The 21,107-nt window shown below is 26.9% G+C and overlaps 5 protein-coding genes across 5 annotated transcripts in view; 4 read left to right on the top strand and 1 right to left on the bottom strand.

Annotated features, from left to right (window-relative positions):
* Positions 1 to 2,113: 2,113 nt before the first annotated feature.
* On the top strand, positions 2,114 to 5,417 carry LOC113366981. The gene is made up of 4 exons (XM_026608620.1): positions 2,114 to 2,161; positions 4,711 to 4,868; positions 5,117 to 5,224; positions 5,309 to 5,417. Exons 1-4 carry the CDS (start codon positions 2,114 to 2,116, stop codon positions 5,415 to 5,417), a joined length of 423 nt encoding a protein of 140 aa, XP_026464405.1.
* An 896-nt stretch (positions 5,418 to 6,313) lies between these two features.
* On the top strand, positions 6,314 to 8,730 carry LOC113366982 (protein Notchless-like). Its single transcript, XM_026608621.1, has 9 exons — positions 6,314 to 6,564; positions 6,630 to 6,790; positions 7,109 to 7,420; positions 7,559 to 7,751; positions 7,816 to 7,942; positions 8,009 to 8,192; positions 8,282 to 8,445; positions 8,522 to 8,648; positions 8,718 to 8,730. Exons 1-9 carry the CDS (start codon positions 6,418 to 6,420, stop codon positions 8,728 to 8,730), a joined length of 1,428 nt encoding a protein of 475 aa, XP_026464406.1. The 5' UTR covers positions 6,314 to 6,417.
* Positions 8,731 to 9,511: 781 nt separating this feature from the next.
* Positions 9,512 to 14,245, bottom strand: LOC113365971 (putative odorant-binding protein A10). Its single transcript, XM_026607515.1, has 3 exons — positions 14,090 to 14,245; positions 11,808 to 12,048; positions 9,512 to 9,651 (listed from the first exon to the last, which is right to left on the bottom strand). Exons 1-3 carry the CDS (start codon positions 14,102 to 14,104, stop codon positions 9,512 to 9,514), a joined length of 396 nt encoding a protein of 131 aa, XP_026463300.1. The 5' UTR covers positions 14,105 to 14,245.
* Positions 14,246 to 19,033: 4,788 nt separating this feature from the next.
* LOC113366685 lies at positions 19,034 to 20,230 on the top strand. Its single transcript, XM_026608342.1, has one exon. It carries the CDS (start codon positions 19,302 to 19,304, stop codon positions 20,025 to 20,027), a length of 726 nt encoding a protein of 241 aa, XP_026464127.1. The 5' UTR covers positions 19,034 to 19,301; the 3' UTR covers positions 20,028 to 20,230.
* Positions 20,231 to 20,637: 407 nt separating this feature from the next.
* Positions 20,638 to 21,107, top strand: part of LOC113366983 (putative odorant-binding protein A10) — a 3,838-nt gene continuing 3,368 nt past the window's right edge. Inside the window, exon 1 of the mRNA XM_026608622.1 lies at positions 20,638 to 20,700. Within this exon, the coding sequence (XP_026464407.1) occupies positions 20,638 to 20,700 (63 nt within the window). The remainder of the gene's footprint in view (positions 20,701 to 21,107) is intronic.

Raw genomic sequence — 21,107 nt, forward strand, 5'->3', positions numbered from 1 at the left:
TAATATAAAGAGTTGTAATCCATAGTCAATGGAAGTAATTTCTTTCCTTTTTCCTTTTGTATTACATTTTTAATAATGTTTGATTTAGCATTACAATTTATAGAATTCTGTCAATTTTGTATAATATTTATTAAAATATATGCAATGCTAAATCCGTTACATTTAGAATAGAAAAGGTTTCGATGATGATTATAAGTCATTATTTGTGTCAATAAGTCGTGACACAAGTAATAGGTTTGAAAATCAATATAAAATTAAACGCTCATATTTTTGAATATTTTAATTTACAGTTATAGATTTATGATAGAAAAATCATGCTAGTAAGAAAATCAGTACCATTTTTGATGTTTTAAAGTAAGTAGTAACAATCGTTACTTCATAAGAAACATATGATATTGTATAATAAATATTGTTATAAATGTATTTAAATGTAATGAGTACTGTAATTTTTTTGATCATTTTTAATGATGTGTTGTGTTTTAATGAGTCTTGTAATGATGTAACTACGACCACAATAACTAATAAACGCTACCGCCGTCATTTGACTTTTCGAAAAGCTTCTAAATTTTTTGTAAGTATACATTAAAATCTTAGCACATTTTTCAATAGTAAGTTAAAATAAATTTTTTTCTGTTAGTTTAGATTCAATTTGAAGGACGCCGTACTTCCCGAAACAGGAATATTCTCATATGGATACGGGTTCCGGATAAACTTCGATATGCCCGAGGAAGGAAAATTGCATAAAATATCAAGAAGAAATATTCACGATACTCTACGGGAAGCTATAGAACAGTATGATATATTTAAATTATATAAAACTGTACCATGCGAATAAGAACTTGGCTTTGTGCCTAAATGTAGGGCACTCTAAGCTTACCCAAAGAAAATACATTTACCTAAAGGTTCCGCAAGAAAATATTTAAATTCCATATGCAAAAGGGAATATTTATTTATGCTTGCAATATATCTTATTAAAAGATACTAAATTATGAAATAGGGTGTTCTAAATAATTGATGGGTTTGAATTTTAAAACTTTAATTTTAGATTAAAGCAGGGTTTCTAAATCCCGTTAGTAAATCCAACCTAGAACCCTCAAAATCCATTAAATCCTTAATAAGCCGAAATGTGATAGGGCATAAATTCAGTATAAAATCAATTTGTATATTGTTTTATCTATACATTAATAGAAATATATATGTGTGAGTGTGTGTGTGTGTGTGTTTATTAATTATTTTACAATTTTTTTTTAATATTTTATATTAACTTTTATTTTTAGCTATTTGAAACTCTTTTAGAAACGTTATGCATTTCAAATAAATATTTCTTTATTTATTAATAATATATTACAATACTATACTTAATAGTATTTATTTAGCATCAATTTATGAATTCAAATTTAATAACTTAACAAAAAACTGTCTATATATTTAATATAAAAGGTTGTAATCCATAGTCAATGAAAGCCACTCCTTCCCCATTTTCTGTTATGCTACATTTTTATTTATGTTTAATAGTTCGGATACATTATATTATTTTTTTAAATTATGTGGAGATATTTCCATTTGTAATGATTTTAATTCATTATCATTATAAATTAAACAAATATTTATATTTCATTCAGAAATATGTATTTTTTTCTAGGCATGGTTTTGATGGAGAATCCTGTATTCAAAAGTTTATATGTGATGCAGACAAATTAAAATTTGATACCAATGTCATATTAAAAATGTTCAAGATGATTTTTAAGTATGCTTCATAACAATTAAAAATATTTTCCAAAATGAAAAAAACTGACTTCAATCATTTTTTTGCAGATCAGATGAAGAAGTATTTAAGCCCGAAGAAAATTCGTGCAAGAAAATAGAATTATCATGTCCACTTGCTCTCTTAGAATTATCTCAATACACAGATTTATAACTAAAATTTTAAACTTGTTTTATTAGTTCTAAAAATTATTTTATAATAATTAAGTAATATTATTTATAAGGGTTGCTCAAAGATTTTAAATTTTGTTTATTTCTTTGCTATCACAAAAGCTTTTTTTCTAATTAGGAGAGGCAAAGATTAGAAAACTTGAATAATAACAATTTATAAATTATTGATACCATATTAATGGTATTGACTCAATCACATATATTGAATTATATGACAGAAAACGAAGTGAATGATATGATAGAACTTTATGATCAGTATTCCAGTTCACAAACAAATAAATAGAGATGCATTTTGTATGCAAATTTGAATTGCTAACCCTTTTCACTTAGATGCCGCCGGAGTGGAAAGGATTAAAATTTTGAATCAATTTGAATGGTTGGTTGGATATATAATTTTTATGAGTTATTTGATCTTTCAAGTGCAGTAATTTTAAATAGTTATGATCCACAAATTGTATTACGATATCCTTATTTCAGAATTTAAAGAAAAATTTACGAAAATTATCTATATGGACTAGAAACATATACTCTAATTTTAACAGTTCTGCAGAAATTATTTGCAAAGATGTAGAAATGATTTACTGAAAAAGAGTAAAAAAAATAGAATGAACCAAAAAATTTGTAGGTAATAAAATAGCTATAAATTATATATGAAAGATAGAATTTAAGAGCCTCTTTTAGGATAAAATAAGTGATTAACAGATCTGGGTCAAAAAAAGATTCAATCGCATTTTGTTCAAATTTGAAATGTTCTTTTGGAAATGATAATTCCTCTCAATATCAGATGTATAAAGCTTTGAAATCTAGGTCACAAAACAAGAAATCATGAAAAATACAAACTTTTCCAGCGTAAAATTCATACAAACTTGGAATTAGATGAAAAATAGGTCACTCCACCAATGCTTCTGTCAGAACACATTTTTTCAAATATTGTTATTACATTGCAAAATTTACAATTTAGTCTAATACATAAAATATTATTATAAAAGAGTTATAAATTATAAATTTTTATTATTCATAAAAAATCCTTAGTGAACGGGTTTTAATTGCAAATATTTCTATTTCTATGTGTTTATTATGAATGTCAACATGTCACATTCAATAACGAGTTCATTCACTTAACTGTAATTTCTTTGCTTGCATATGAATATTTATATTAATAATTAGCAATATGCCACTTAGACCTTAAGTGGTATATAAGATACGTTCCGATTTAAATGAATTTTATATTAATTGTAATTTATTCAACGAAAGACGTGAGTACAAATTAAATGATAGAACATCATATCAATGTGCAAAAACATATTAATTTTTTTGTTACTAAATTATTTTTGTATAGTTTTATGCAATAATCAAAATGCTAGTGAATATCAGTTGGAGGCGAAAAATACTAAAACAAGAGTGCGGCGTCATTTAGCATTTCGGAAAAGTTCAAAAATTTTTGTAAGTACATTTTTGGTACATTTCTTATTTTTGACTATTGGTGCAATGCATCGTGCCTTAAGGCAAATAATTTTGGAATTTTTGAAGAAAATCGTTTTTTTTTAATTTTATGAGAATTTGGAAATATTTAAAAACATCCGTTTTTTTAAATTTTCGAAATATTCTCAAATTTTTTAAGAAATCGTTTTTTTTTTTTGTAAATTTTGATATTTTGACCGCCAAATGGCATTTTGATATTTTGACCGCCAAATAGCTCATAACCGTTGAATCTGCCTTTAAAATTTTAACAGTTCTTTGTTTGATCAACACATTCGTTCTCTAATCAGCAAGTCTTCTTATCAATGCGAATCGAATGTTTTTTGAACTATTCAAATCGGTTGATCCGTGTTTCCGAAATCGTCGACGAAAATTTGTATTCGCACACACACACACATACATCCATTTCTTCTAAGGATAATATGACAAAATGTTCAGAAACCTTTGAGACGTAAAGATTTATAAAAAAATTAATTTTCGATTCTTCTGCGATTTCTATAACTTGCCCTACGGGAAGTTAATAATAGTGTAAATTAAGAATATATAATAGTGTATTATTATAAAAAGAGTTTTTTTATTCGAAATTATATATATATTTTTTAATACAAACAAAATTGTCATTTTTATAAAAAGGTTGAACCAAAAAAATTCTACATACTCCATGGCATGCATTACTTTTTATATTTATATTTTAATATTATCTCTATTACATCAATAAGTAGTTTATGTAAAATATATTAAAAATTGAGCTTTAATTAAAATTTACCCTAAATATATTCATATAACTAAGCTAAATTAACTCAATTATAAGTATTTCTTTCTTTGTCGATTATAAAAAGAGTCAAATTAGGACTCAAAATATATGAATATTACTTATGGTCTTATTAAAAAAACTTAACTCAACTTAGTTTCTCTTTTTAATAAGTGAACTATATTTATAACTATACAACAAAAAACAAACAAATATCCAATATACAAAATACAATGAAGGAATGCTTAAATAATTTTGTGTTTTGATTTTATGAAACTTGATATTAAGTCTTCGTTTAGTGTATCTTCAAAAGATGAGGGCCTAAATATCCATTATTTTTAAATATCCATTGATTCTCAGAAATTTTTAAAAAGTTTAAAAGCTTTTCTGAGAAAAAAGAGCAGTATCAGAGACAAAGAAAAATATTCCATAGCTAAGAATGTCTATCTTTTACCTTTGAAACGTTATTACATATATATGTGTTATTAATGTTATTACATATGCTATGTGTGTTTTTGTATTTAAACTTTTTTTATTTTTTATAGTATAGGCTTAACATAAAAGACAATGTTTTACCTGAAATTGGAACGGTGTTTTCATATGGATATGGTTTTCGTGTGAATTGGGATATGCCAGAACGCAGTCGTCTTCCCTTGATAACCAGGAGAGATATTCACAATAGTGTTCAAGAAGCTATAGAGAAGTAATTAATAATTTTAATACATATTTTGAATGAAATTTTGGAATAATAGAGATTTATATTCATAAGAACTTAATACATAATATATTGACTTTATTCGTGTTTCGCATTGCTCATAGCCTTATGAATTAATTGTTAGAATAAGCACAGCAAGTTTTGATTTAAATAATAAGTACAATTTATTAATAACTAATTATTACTTATTTTAATTATTATATAAATAACATAATTATATTAATTTAATAATTTAGCCACGGTTACAATGGAAAGTCCTGCATACAAAAATTCATTTGCGATGCATCTCATGAAAGTACAGCAGACAACAACGTTCTCTCAAAAACATTCAAATTAATTTTCAAGTAAGTTATTTAAAAATACTAAATATATATTATACTATTGCATAAAACTATATAAAAAATAACTTCAATTGATGTTTTTTAAAGGTCAAGTTCCAGTAACACTAAAGAACTTTTATCCTATGATGAATGTATGGAAAGTCACAATCAATGTCCTCTTGCATTTATGGAGCTGTCTCATTACACAGATATTTAAGAATGAAAAATTGTCTTAAGTTTATTTATTATAAATATTGACAAAATATAGATTTTATATTTATATTAACTTAAGCCTATTCTTTAATTATACAACCTTACTTTTCTTATGATTTGAAAATTAGCAGTGAAAGTTTAAATTATCTAGATTATCAGCAACTTGATTTTAATTCAAATAAGTTGTGTGTAGCTATTTTCTGTCAGTAATTTTGGCTGCCTTTTTTTAAAGGCAGCCGAAATTAAACTAAAAATTTAATTTTATTTGAATCTATATATAATAATCTATATATTATAGATTTAACCAGTAAACTGTATATACTTAAGACCAAGTTTTCTTTATAGGCAAATGCTTTAGAAAAACTAGAGTCAACTGCAGTTATATAAATAAATGATATATTGATAAATAATATATATAATGATAATATGATAAATAAATTTTTTTAAAAATTTTATATTGTACAATTTTTTTTCCCTTCCTAAGATAAGGAGTAATATCTTCTGTTTCCACTTAAATATTTCTTATTTTATTTGTAATTTTTGTGTTATCACTAACAATAAGTACAATGTTTGAAGTATAAATAGAAAAAAACATTTTTTTTAAAAAATTAGAACAAGAAAGCACGATTAACCAGAAAACTATTAGAATCTGTAAATACTTAAGTCAACATCAAATTAATTATATATAGATTATATATATAAATATATATATAATTAAAAAAACTGCGTACTAAACTTAAGTCAAAAACCTCAAAATTCAATATATATTTAAATATTTAATTATAATTGTAATTTATGCTTTCATAATTTGAATCAACCGCTTTTTCTCATATACCACGTGAAGTTGGTAACAGAGTTTGACATTTGTTAATTGAGGTTATGTACTGGCAGCAAATTTAAAAACACGTGTATAAAGTTGTACATTAAATATATTGATGTTTGTAGTTGTTAATTAAAATAACAAAGTAATTTGCATCGTATTATATATCTTCAACAAAATTAAAATGGAAATATCACCACCAGAACCTCCAACAACCATAACTGCCCGTTTCAAATCTGATTCTGGTGAAGATATTGGAACACCCTTTAATTTACCATTTGATGTTACTGTTGAACAATTAGGACTAGTTTGCAATGCACTCCTTCAAAATGTAAAATCTCTACTATCTTGTATCATCGGTTATTTTGAAATGTGTAATTATTTATATGTTTTTAGGAAAAGCCAGTTCCATATCTATTCTTTGTAAATGAAGTTGAAATAAATAAGAAGTTATCGAATAGTATTGATTTAAATACATTTGACACAGAAGGTGTCTTAGATATTGTATATCAAGAACAAGCTGTATTTAAAGTTCGACCTGTTAGTAGATGCACCAGGTAAAATAATTATTATATAAGTTTTATAGTTGGTTCAAATTTCTGCAGCTGTATCTCGCAGTGTAGATATAATATTTACTAAAAGAATCATATTAAAAGTTTGGTTTGAAAAATAATTACACAAATCAAATGCATATTGCTCTGAATGTTTTTACTTTTTTATTTATTTAAAATTAATATAATGAAAAAATCTCTGGTAATTTTAAATATTGGTTTATTATTTTGTTGCAGGATTTATTGTATAATACCTAATTTAATCAATGCAAAATATCATATAGCTACATTTAACTATTTTCCTGAACAAATCTTTTATTTTAGTTCTTTACCTGGTCATGCCGAGGCTGTAATATCATTAAGTTTTGGACCACAAGGTGATAAATTAGCGAGTGGTTCAGGTGATACAACAGTAAGATTGTGGGATATTCTAACACAAACTCCGATTCATGTCTGCAAAGGACACAGGCAATGGGTTTTATGTGTATCTTGGTCACCTTGCGGTACAAAACTGGCATCAGGTTGTAAAGCTGGTGAAATAAAACTTTGGAATCCAGAAACTGGACAACAGATTGGTAAAACACTCATAGGACATAAACAATATATCACTTCTTTAAGTTGGGAACCTTATCACAGGTGGTTAAAATAACTATCAACTTTATGCGTATTGAATAATTTATAAAAAATAATGAGTTTTGTGAAAATAACAAATCTTTTACATACCATATTTATTCCATGCATATGATTTCTAATGCAGACTTGTTATATTTTTAGTAATCCAGATTGTAGACTTCTTGCTAGTTCTAGTAAAGATACAGATGTTAAAATATGGGATACCGTTTTATGTCAGCATATTTTAACCCTATCTGGTCATACGCAGGCAGTTACTACTGTTAAATGGGGCGGCTTGGGTCTTTTATATACTGGAAGTCATGATAGAGAAATCAAAATATGGAGAGCAAAAGATGTAAGTTTTACTTATCATGACAAATATGTTATTTAGGATAAAATTAATAAAGTTATCTATTTAGGGAATATTATGCAGAACACTTAAAGGACATGCTCATTGGGTCAATAGTTTAGCATTGAATACAGACTATGTTCTAAGGACAGGACCTTTTCATCCCGTCATGGATAAAAATGTTAAAATTACTGATAGTAAGAATTATACTAAATGTATACTAAATCATTAGAATCAATTAGTCAATTACAGTTTTGTTGTAGAGAATGTGATGAAACAATTAGCTCAAGAACGTTATAATGCTGTTTGCAGTGACTATGAAACACTTGTATCATGTTCAGATGATTTTACATTATATTTATGGACCACAAATAAAAATAAATGTATTGCTAGGTTGACTGGTCATCAAAATGTAGTGAATGATGTTAAATTTTCCCCTGATGTACGGTAAATAGAATATCCAATCTTTAAATTTTTATAACACTAATATGCAGGAATATTAATGTGCATTGTTCGATATTTTTATTTTGTTGCAGATTAATTGCATCTGCTTCTTTTGATAAATCTGTTAGATTATGGAGTGCTATTGATGGAAAATTTATTGCAACATTACGTGGACATGTTCAAGCCGTTTATTCTATAGCATGGGCAGCAGATTCTCGTTTGCTTGTTAGTGGTAGTGCTGATTCAACTTTGAAAGGTTAATATATTTCTTTTTGTTAATATACAATATACAATTTATCTGATGCATTACTATATTATGTATTATTTTTCAGTCTGGAGTGTTGCTAACAAGAAGTTGGAAATGGACCTACCCGGTCATGCTGATGATATCTATGCTGTTGATTGGTCTACTGATGGATTAAAAGTAGCTTCAGGAGGGAAGGATAAAGTATTAAGATTGTAAGTTTTATTGATAATTCTTTAATTCTTTAATTATCTCTGTCTAAATTTTTATTTTGTTATTTGCAGATGGCAACATTGATAATATTTGTTTTTGAATAGATTTAAAATTTTACATAAAAAATTGACTTGTTATATTTATATACAAAATAAATTTTTCAATGCGACATAATTCTTTTTATTTCGAATTATCATTCTAAATTGCGTTATATCCAATTGCCATTGTATTGAAAAATATCTATTTTGTGTAAATGTTCTAACAGATTAATATTTTAACTTATAATCAAGTCAAAAGTTTAAACTCGTTTAAGGTAATGAGTATGTTGATTAACTGTATGACAATTTAAATGAACTCAATTCAAAATTAAGAATTAATTAAGTATATATAAGAAAATTTATTGGAAATCTAGAAGGTCACGTTTTGCTTACAAGCTCTTAGATAATTTAGTTGACATATTTTGATGATTTCATTCCTTAACTTTATTCTCGTAAATAACTAATTTATCTACTCACTGCATACAGTGATTTTCATTTCTATAAAGTTCTTCTGATTTCTACATCTTTAAATACTTCTATGTAAAAATTAAAATGGATGTATAAACATTCACAAGAAGTTCTTTATAACAACACGTTTTTATTTCTTAACAATAAGTACAAACTTTATTCAAAAATAGATCGGAATATGCATTATACAAATTTCACAATTCCATAAGCATACAAAATGCTTAAAAAAAGTATCTCAATTTTATCCAATAATAGGATACTTAATTTTTTTAATAAATATTATAATACTTACAATTAGGCATTTATTACTTAAACCTAATTAATGTTCATAATGATTAGATTGAAGTTTTATATAATTATTAACCTTGGTATGTTTGAATCAGCTTGTTCCATTCTGCGGGGAAATTTCTTTGAATGTGGGATAATGTTTTACGAATTTGTTTGGTTTCTTGGGCTGTGCACTGTGGGCAAGCACCTCTTAATACTAATGGAGCTAAACCTGCAATTTGATAAATTCACATTATTAAATAAATATTTACTAATTAGAATAATATATATGGGTGCGTGTGTGAAATGAATAAATTATATATATTTATATATACGGGTGTGTGTGTGTGTAATGAAAACTAAATTACTGAAATTAGGATGCGTTTCATAAAACTCGATTTTTTTCTAATAGTGATTAATTTGCAATTAAAAAGATTTACATAAATATCAATAACAATCTATATAAACATTAATTAATTAACAATTAAATAATCTTTAAGATTTTTATATTACACGTATCAGCATATCGCGCACATCATTGATGTTCAATGTCGACAAAATAATTACATATTTAATTATGATTATCGTAATAGTATTATTAAAATGCGTATATATATAATTGTATATATTTATATTCATAAAATAATCTATATATATATATATATATATATATATATATATATATATATATATATATATATATACATATACATACATGAGCACTTGAGCAGCATGTATAACTTATTATCCTATAGGTCAGGAGTTTAATAAAACTTAATCAAAATCATATTGAGTGAAGATCATAGTTGACATTATTTACTGACATATAACTTCATAAAAGCTAGTTTGGAAAAATTTAAATAGTTGAAACTACATAGTGAAGACGTTAAAATTATTTTAAATATTGCATAATATTAATCAAATAATATTAAAATAATTGTTCGAGCATCCAAAAATAAAATTCAATTTGATCAAAAATGCTATACATGGTAATAAAAGCTTATTAGATTTATTAAAATTGATAGTAATACCGTAACGGTTGTGTTCTTTTTAGTCTTTTTTGAATTGAATGATAATAAAGAGTAACCGGTAATTATTATATTTAATTTGAATTTTTAAAATTTTTGGTTTCAAGCTATAAATAAAAATTTAAAATAATAAATATTTAATTTAATAATATTATTAAAATAACGAAGATGAATTGAAAAATTTATAATCAAAATTTCCAAAAGACAAATTTTTTAATTAAATTTTGAGGGATTTTTGTTTGGTATTATTTTTTGTATATTCAATGCATGTAATCATTCAATTAAAAAAATGAAAATTTTATAATATTATTGAGCATATAGCCCTTAAATATTTATTTTAATTAATTACACATTTTTAAACATGTTTTAGAACGCTATATTCAAAATCGTAAAAGATGAAAAATTGAAATATAATATTAGTTATAAAACCCAAATTAATGCCTCGAAAATAAAAAATCCTAAATTATAAATGTAATTAGTAATTAGAATTTGTAAAAAATATTTAAAAAGTTAAATTTGCTATTAAAAAAAAATCATAAAATGGTATACCATTATTATAATAATATTGTTGAGCATGTATAATATACTGCATATTTCTTTGAATTCGGATTACACATCGTTAAAAATGTTTTATAGCACCTTATTTGAATTCAACTAAATAATAAAGATAGAATATGCAAATATAATTCATGAGTAATAAATCCTAAATCAACGGCTGTAAAATAAAAAAACCAAAAGGATAAATTTCGTAGTTAAAATTAGCCTAAGAATATTATTTTATGTCGTTTACTATTATTTTGTATATTTATGGCACGAAATTGTATTTTAGAAAAGATCTCAGAATAATATAGTAGATTCCACTCAATATAACGCTGAATATATGGACCAACCACTTATTATGACGTAATCATACTTAAATGTTTGGTTTTCATATAAAATTCCTTATAAGTCGGTTTCTTCAGAATGCTTATTATGATGAGTTTTTGGTATCCCTTCGATGTCATACTAAACTGATTCTACTGTATTTTCAAAATAAAACTATGAGCAATTAGCGGTTTATTACTGCAATTTTGTAGCACTTTATATTATATTATTAGATATTAGTATCTACTACTAAAATAGTATATATAAATGTGACACAGACTAAGAATAGTCTATTCTAGGATTTATTTTTAAGAATTGAAATTAATATTTCTCATAATATAAGGTGGACTATTGCCAATAAAATATCTCCTTGTGTTTTAGTAATTAGCTAACTACATGGAGCCTTTGCTTACTTAAATCTACACTATCATTTGGGATGTTTTTCCTATTACTATTATTTTCGATATAAATTCATATTTCGATTACAATTACTTACTTTTCAACCTGCGGCCAACGGGATCACAAGGTGCCTCGCCAAGAGCACATTTTAATTGTCTCATTAAATATCTTTTATCATTAAGCGCGTGATCCAGCATCTCATCAGAAATTGGAGCACGTGTGGCGGCGGCACGGGCTGATGAAACTGATGGGAGGGTTTTCTGCGTACTGGTAGTCACCGTCGTTGTTGCACTCGAGGCGTAGTGGCAAGCGAATAATAGAATGACTAGGGTTGAAATCTAGAAAAAATATAAGATAATTTAATACATTGATTTGTTATAATGTGTTCATCACTGTTTATGTTCCGCAAGGAGAAGTTATTTCCTTTGATAGAAAACGCGATTTGCTGTTTTTTTACGCTTCAAGTTGTTCCGAATCGTTTGAAACCGAATTTGGAAAAAATATGTACGTGTGTATGAGTACATAAGCAAAATTTTGACCTTTCGTCCACCTTTGTTCAAAAACGGGTGAACTGCTTGCAAAAATTCAAAAGTTCGATAAAACTCGATAAAGACTGACTTGCTCTGATTAATTTTGCACGACAATTAGCCAATCCGTTTCTTTATAATAATTAGAAAATGCTAAAAGAGCAAAATTTTTCATCAACAGCTTTGCCAAAAATCTTATTCTGATTGTGAAAATTCAAAAACTTTTCAAAGGATATCGGTTGGGATTCGTGATGATCATTTTTTCACAGTTAATGACGATTTTAACGAAACTTTGCACAGTGATAGAGTTAATGGTCTTAACCATGGGTATTCTAATATTGACTAGGGTCTTAACATCCTAAAAAATTATAGGCTTACGAAAAGTGGTTTATATACAAAAATTAATTAAAAATTGGAATAATTTTCGAAATAAGCTGTTGAAAATGTTATCGTCACAATTTGAAAAGTTGTTACATCTCAATTGTTGGAAGTCGATTATTTACATATATTAGGAAGTTCGGGCAACATGTCTCATAACAAAGTTCCACTTACACCTGATTGGAGATAAATTTTGAACTGATTTTTATTGAAATTACTTATAGGGCAATATTATATAATAAATATTGATTCTAAATTTACAATTCAAGCTAACTGGTTACATCGTAATATTAATCTTTTTCCTGTACAATTTCTAACAAATATTGTTTATTTATTTGCAACAAATTCTTATAATATATATGGCAAAACTATTAGATATACATATCTAATAATTAATTAACACAAAAACAAGAATGGTTGACCACTGGGTTACCCTGGGTTAAGAAAAATATGTCTACGTCAGAATAACAGCTTATAAAATACGTAGTTCTGATCACTTCAAATAACAAAATAATAGGACTCTTAATAATAATTATAATCTTAAGATTGCTCGTTTATATAATCGAAAATATTTATCTCTATAAGAGTATCTTACGAAATTCATTTTCACACATTTTTTATTTATACCTTAGGCAAGTAGTAAAATAAGAGATCCATTTTATCCGAGAATTAAGCCTATAATATTTATAACAAGAGTTTTATTAAATAAAGCATTTTCCACTTATTTTCTTTACGTTATTAAATAATTTCTTTAATTAATTTAGCTAAATTAATCAGATTTTTTAAAGTTTAGATTTTTCCTTCAATAAACCTAAGGTTGCTTGCTGCTATTACTACAAGTTGTAATAAGTATCTCTGTAAATCTAGTATAAAAGTTTCCTAGTAAAACCTAGTATGCAATAATCCATTTTGAACTTCGATAAGAGCAAGTTTATTCGAGAAATATGCCTAAAATATTTATTACAAATATTTCATTAAGTAATGCAAATTCAATTCACTCCCGGTAGATTTTTAGATGATTTTACTTTTATGAGAATGCTAGTTAAATTATTCAGATTTTTAAATTTTTGATTCATTTCTTCATCAAATTTAAGATAGCTCGCTGATATTATTCAAAGATAAAATAATTTTCTCTATAAATCTAGTATAAAAAAAATCTTACAAAATTCATAGTTGCACATTTTCCATTTTCACCTTAGGCAGGTGGAAAAATAAGAGCACAAGTTTGTAAGAGAATTATGCCTATAATATTTGAAATCAATAATATAAATATGTATTATTATATTAAATAATGTTTAATTCAACATGTTCTTTATAGTTTTTGGAATAATTTTAATTTGACTAAAAACATTAGTTAAACTGCTAAGATTTATTTTAATTTTCGATTGTTTTTCTCATTTTCGATGGCAATTATAAATGTTTCAAGAATGATCTCAAATATAGCAAAATAATTTATAAAATTATATTCACTTACCTTATTTATTGCCATTATGTAATTTAAGTTGTATCTCTAAATTTAAAATTATACAAGTAGAAACGTTCTTGAGACACAAATCACTACCTTCGCTAGAGCACGTTTTCACTTAACTGTCGCACTATGAATGCAAAAGTCTCCTCATATCATAAAGCAATAAGCTGAGCTAATGTGAAAGTGAATTGTTCAATGACTGACCGTGGTTCTTACAGTTGTGTTGAGAATATTAAATACCTGTTAATATCTCTTGAGTAAATTTACAAAGAAAAGTTACGTTGAACATATACAACACGTATTATGTTGTGGTAACAGATACTCGGTAACATTTTGCAACGTAATAATATGAATCAATTCGAAGAAGACTTTTGTACATTTATAATTATGTTAATGTAAATATTTAAGTATAAACAATTTAGTAAGATCAGAGTAGTGCAAACATTTGGTAGACTCTTTTCTTGCCGGAACTGCAGTCTTACTCACAAGGGTTGAACTTACTTACTTAAATAAGATCAAAGATTTGTTGTATTTATAGGTAGCAATTACTTGGATTGATTGATTTTTTTTTATTTTTTCAAGAACGAAGCAACAAATCGGAACTGCATGTTCTATGAGCTTTGTTTACTATCGTACATCTTACCCTAGTATTTTTGTCGAGATGGCAACCCAGCGGTCAACCACTCTTCTCTTTGTGTAGACTATATATTATGTAATTCTAGTTATTTTCACTTGAGATCAATTCGACATCTATAACTTAAAGTGTAAATTTGATATTATACTGCTTGATATCGAGCTGGCGGAGGTTGGAATTAAATCTAAGACTACGTGTGGTGTAAAAATACGAAACCATGCAGTAGTTTTTAAACTGTTCATTATTTTCAGAATTTTGCCTGATAATTTTGTTAATTTTCATTCATATGATACTGCCTTATATCCGAAAGACCATTTTTAAAGCTTTTCATATAATTTTTGAAATCTTTTATCGGTATAAATCTATATTTCTGAAGCAAAACATCAAACACCAAATTGAAGCAAAAGTTTATGAAAACGATTTTGGGAAAGATGACCAAAACTATGATACCAATTCTTGAGAACATTGGTTACAAAAAATATTTATATAATAAGTAATTTTTTTTTTATTCACATTTATGAATTACAATCTGTCGTTATAAACAACATTCAGTAATTTTAATGGTTTATTAAATAAGGAAAAAAGGTCGAATGATCACCCAGTGGTGATCCGATTCCAGGTTGGATATGTTTAGCTTATAGTCCTGATGTGAAAAATCTTAAATAAAGTCGACGAGTAATTGTACATATTATAGGATTACTAAAGAATATCAAAAAGGAGTCGAGTAAGTAAAATATAATATATCAAGTGTTATATTTTTATTGAAAAGAATTAAGTGCATTTTTGTCATGCACCACATATAATTTATTCAAACGCTGCCTTCGTCTTCCTAGAGCATCAAAACAATTATTTTATGAATATTATTTTTAGACCAGAATTTTAGCACAACTTATTATTTCAATTAATTCAAAATTGCAATTTTTGTATAAGATTTTTACTGATGAATAAGAGGAAAGGAAAGCTTTTCTACAAAAATATTGCACGACTTTTTACTTTTGATATCTGCGCCTATTCCATCAACAAATTTTTGGTATCATTTAAAGAAATGTCTAAATCGAATACCAATCCAATGATTGATGGTCCGTGTATGAATATCGCATGAAATGTTTATAATAAATTAAATAGATAAATAATGATATCTTGCTTAAGAATTTACACATGGAATTATCAATTTCAAGTATAATAATAATAACGTTGCTTGCTATATAATCTTATTGTTATTGTGACAGAAAAAATACTTTTTGCGTGCTGAAAAAGTAGTGCATTCTCATAAAGCCATTTCTTAATTAATGTTATAAAATAAGATAAATAATGCAATAAAGACTAAATTAATCTAGGTTCGTATGACTCCTAATATCATGTTCAATGAGTCCAAAATAAGTTATAGGAAGTACATTTAACACATATGATTATAGGACCGATTCTGCCCAAATTTTCGAGAATTAGAGCTATTTGTTAAATGTGTGATTGTAGAATTTTTAAAATTTGTGTACAGTACATGTTTGTTTCATACAAAAAAGCATTAAAAACTGAAAACATAGAAATAGCACGGTTTTTGCTTATGAGAGAGATATAAAATTATAAGGCGATGAATATAATAAATTCAAAAAGTTGCTTCCAATGTTGTTTATTAATTCAATTGGGATAAATTTCATCGCTTCAAGGGAGACAGGTGTGCGAGACACCTTGTACTTACTATTATATTGCTTCCATTTCGAGATATGGATCCCACTACCTGCTAATTGCAATTATTTTATTTTATTGCAAGAGTTTGACGCAGGTAGCGTCTGGGAGAAAGTTGCCTCAAAATATTCAAATGATAACGTTGCTCTCATCATACCTGGCAGAAATTCCAAAAGATTTCTCGACTCTGCATACAAAAAGTATTCGTCTATTACGCAAACTATGTTATAACTTATTTGCTAAATATTACATTGAACTTATATGAATGTCCATTATGCAGCATCCTGTTTAATGCTTAACGACTAAAACTTTTGGGGACTTTTTATTGATATGGTTAAATTAAATTATTGTATAACAAATCAAATTTGTATTACATGTTTAAATTGAAGTCCGGAATATTTAAAAAACAGTTTGAAATTATTTTGAATACATGCGTATTAACTTTCCCCTTTTCAATACCTAATTTAAAACGCTTTCACTTGCTTTAAATTAATTGATATGAATATAGATAAGTATGCGTTATCTATAAGTATATATATATATATATATATATATATGTGTGTGTGTGTGTGTGTGTGTGTTTATGTGCATTCCTTATCTATGTGTGTGTGTGTGTGTATGAGCAAATATTTATTTCATTTAAACTACTAGATCGTTTTTCATATTTTTATTTGTTCAGTTTGTCTCAGGTCCATATAGCCCAAAAGCTGTTAAAAATATTGAAAATTTGTCAAAAAATCAAATAGAAGCAATTTTTTCAAACAATATATTTATTTATTTCGTTATTACCAAAGAATATAAGAGCTTAGAGCGATTATTGAATAAATATCAGAAATATATATGCAAATACACTTTATGTATGTGAGAGTGGAAAGAGGATAGATATTTCATTAGTTGTCTAATATTTATATGGGAGTTCAGAAATTCATTACAATGAACAAAAGCTACATAATTAAGATAGGTAAATGTTAGGTGTAAGTGGCATTTGATCTTAAGGGAAATGTGTGAATATAGTAGATTTAAACGAAAAGAATTGAGTTTTAGTTATTTTTTATTCACTATTATATTTAGAACTGTTAGGACATTTAGTAAATTTGCGTAAAGGGACATTGCATACTACAGCGATATGTTGGAAAAACAATTCAATTTTCCTATTTGTTATGAATAATATTAACAATATTTTAATAATAATAATATAAACTTAATTATTTTCCTATAAATAACAACTATGTTTATTTCAATCATTATCAGGAAAATTGATGACTTAAATCAAGTGGCAATTTTCTCTTCAATTTTAAAATTGACGATAAAATTTAAAACTATTTGCATTAAAAATAAAGATTGCGCTTTTCATTATAAACTATTCAATTCGATTTTCAATTCACAATTGTGCACATTAAAATCAACATAGTTCTCAACTGGTATCTTTTGCACAGTTTCTAAATTTTCAAAATTGATTCAGAATTTTCACGAAAACTTTGAGAAAACAAACGTTGAGCAAACAAACATCTCCAATTTTGATGTTAAACTTAAGAATGGGTTGAAACACCGAGAAAACATAAATTTAGCAAATACAATTCTCGAAGAAGATAATAAAATTGACAATTGGCATCATTCAAATTGACGATTAGTTAAACTGTTTCTTTGTATTATACATTTTTAACATTTTTAAAATCCCGCGAAAATTTTTATATATATTTACGTTTCAAAGGTTTCTGATCATTTTGGCATACATTTTGGATGTATGTGTGTGTACTCGTATGTGTTCGTATGAGTGTGTGCGGATTCAAATTTTCGTCGACGATTTCGGGAACACCGATCAACCGATTTGAATAATTCAAAAAGCATTATTTTCGTATTGATAAGGAGACGTGCTGATTAGTTTTTTGCGAAGGCCAGTCTAGCCGTTCTGAAGATACGGGGCAAAAAGTGCCAAAAAAGGTAACTCAGTTTTTAAGAGAACGGAGCGTCCGATTTTAATAATTCAAAAAACATTTTACTTGTATTGGCAAAAAGAAGAACTGATTAAATTTTTGGAAAAGCAGGTCCAACGGTTATGGACTCCCAATAAAATTAAGTTATTGGACATATGTACATCAAATTATCAGATATTTTATGGAGATTTTAATAAAGTGTACACATTTTGTGTAATTTTTTTCGGATTCTGTACCAAGATTTTTAATAACGGTACGGAAAGTAGCAGCAATTTCCCTTAAGGCACGATGCCATGCAGCCCACTATTTAGCAGTTTTGCTAAGATTTTGAAAAAAATTGAATTGATTTTAGAAATTTAATTTATCAGTAATCAATCTATTTACTATATACTTTACTATTTAGTGAAGATAAGCCGCACCAGATCATTTGGTTTCTTCGATTTCTTCAACTGTTATCCTAATCCTCTTTATCTATGGCATCCATGGTTATCCTGATTAAAGTACCGGTTTTATCCCGACGTCACTCGACTTTTATCTGTGGTATTCACCCTAAGCCCAGTTCCGGAGATTCAAACCGTGCTAAAGCTCCATAGAATCACTCCATTATTTATAGCCTGGACACACTATTCGAATCTGTCATCTGTTGACAAGTAGTGCACAGGTTATGTATATGCACAAAATCAATATGGCAGAATACAATAGTGGCAAGTGGGCGTAAAGTGAACTATTGTATTTGTGTTATATTATTGAATATTCAATTCAATAGTAGTTACATTAGATTGCGTGGAAAACATGAAGTTATACATAATAATAAATGCAAAGGAACATTAAGTAACGAGTGGCAAAATATACTATTGAGATAGTGTCGAATTTAATTCTTGTTTACCAGTCCTCTACATAAATTGTCCAATTATATATCAATTGCAAGATGTATTAAACCTTTAAATTAGTGAAGCTCTACGTTGACATGGAGAACGAAGAATCTGATAATTTATCGAATACTGTTAATAAATTAGGTCATGTTATACCATTGAAAAAAGCTCGATTTTCGTGGCAAGTCAAAGGAAGATCTCGATCGCAAATTGAAGAATCTTCATGTGGCAGTAGCAACAGCAACCCTTCTATAAACGAATGTTTTTCATTAAATTCTGGCAGAGACTTATCAGTAGGATGTTCTTCTAATATTTCAAACAGAACTTCGTCTGGTAAAAGATACTCAGAACCTACATTATCCACACCTTGTTATGTTGACAACCACAATTCCAATGATTCAGTGCCATCTTTACGAGCCAGTGCCTGTTTAGCAGATCGAGCAGATGACAGGGGACTAGCAAGATGGCAAGCGAGACAAGTTGCCAAAGGATTTGTGGACAATACAATTAATCGTGTTTTAGATTCCTTCACAGAAGCACCTATGCCTGGACACACTGGTTCACTGGTTGTTGAAGATGCTGCTATTTTGATGGCGATAAGTGCTCATGGTTTACAAAATGGAGCTGGACCGGTTGATCAAACATCACAGGCTGGTGGTACACATGATTGGCAACAACCGGGTAGCTCAGGGAGAGAACTGAGGCGCGTGTCAGAAGCACCTCAAGCAATTGGTGAACATTATGATTTCTTAGAAGCTGCTGTATCAGTGGCTATACAAAAGAAAGGATTGGCACCTTTATCACATAACGGACATAGCTAGTGTTTTAACATTCTGTCAACATTTGTGTATGTACAAAAAGCAAACAATGACTTCTGGCCTTAGGTATATGTCATTGTACTTTATAAATTGCATTACGAGAATATTTTATTTTAAATTTTAATTTATAGATTAGAGTGACAAAAAATACATCAAAAATGCAATTGTTCAAACGTTATATATATTTTTATTAATTATATAGAATCTTTCTGACATAAAAATGAATCTTTAAATCACTATTAAAAACTCTTAGTGATATGTTATAAATGTGATTTCTATCTATTTATTTCACATTGGTTAGCTATAGGAAATAGTCAGAATATCATGATTTTCTCAAATGCTAACAAATGTACTAACATTTGTATTATAATCCCAGTGAGTAGATATAATATTTTAATAGAATTTTGTTTATTATAAATATAATTTAAATGTGTTTTAATATGTAATATTATATTCAGTATATAATTGTATTAAATTCTAAAAAAAGTTTATAAGAAATACGCAATAAAAATGTAATAAATCTGAATTGTTTTTTTATTATCCTGTATAACGTAAATTTTCTTTCAAATTTTGGTAAACAAACTTTCAAATACTCAACGAAGTTTTCTCAAAGATGTCAGCGTTGAGTCAAAATAGATCAAGTGCCAGTATGGCAATACCAATGCTTTGTAAATTCGTAAGTTAAACTTGATACGATAAAAAATTGTTATGTTATTATTTAGCCCAAATAGAAAATTATGTCTGTTTTATGTTATAATGTCTCCATACTTGCACATTATTATGAAATCGTAATCATTTAATAATAGTTTTATTTACTAATTAATTTTAAAATAAAATTAATGTCATATCGTAATTGGACGCCATTTTAATTTATTCATAAATAAAATTGGGTTGGAGGCAAATGTGTACGTTAACGTTTATTATTAGTGTTCTGGAACAAATTTTAGCCCATATTCGTGGGAATACATAACAAAAATGCTCTAAAATGTAAACTGTGTTAACCAAATATTTATTTACAGTTGCAACTGTGCAACGTTTGCATCCATCTAAGACACGAAAATGTGTTATTATTGACTTTTTGTT

The sequence above is a fragment of the Ctenocephalides felis genome, unplaced genomic scaffold (assembly GCF_003426905.1).
Source record: "Ctenocephalides felis isolate EL2017-DRISC unplaced genomic scaffold, ASM342690v1 CF-g0.4_SCAFFOLD_01170, whole genome shotgun sequence".
Classification (NCBI taxonomy): domain Eukaryota; kingdom Metazoa; phylum Arthropoda; class Insecta; order Siphonaptera; family Pulicidae; genus Ctenocephalides; species Ctenocephalides felis.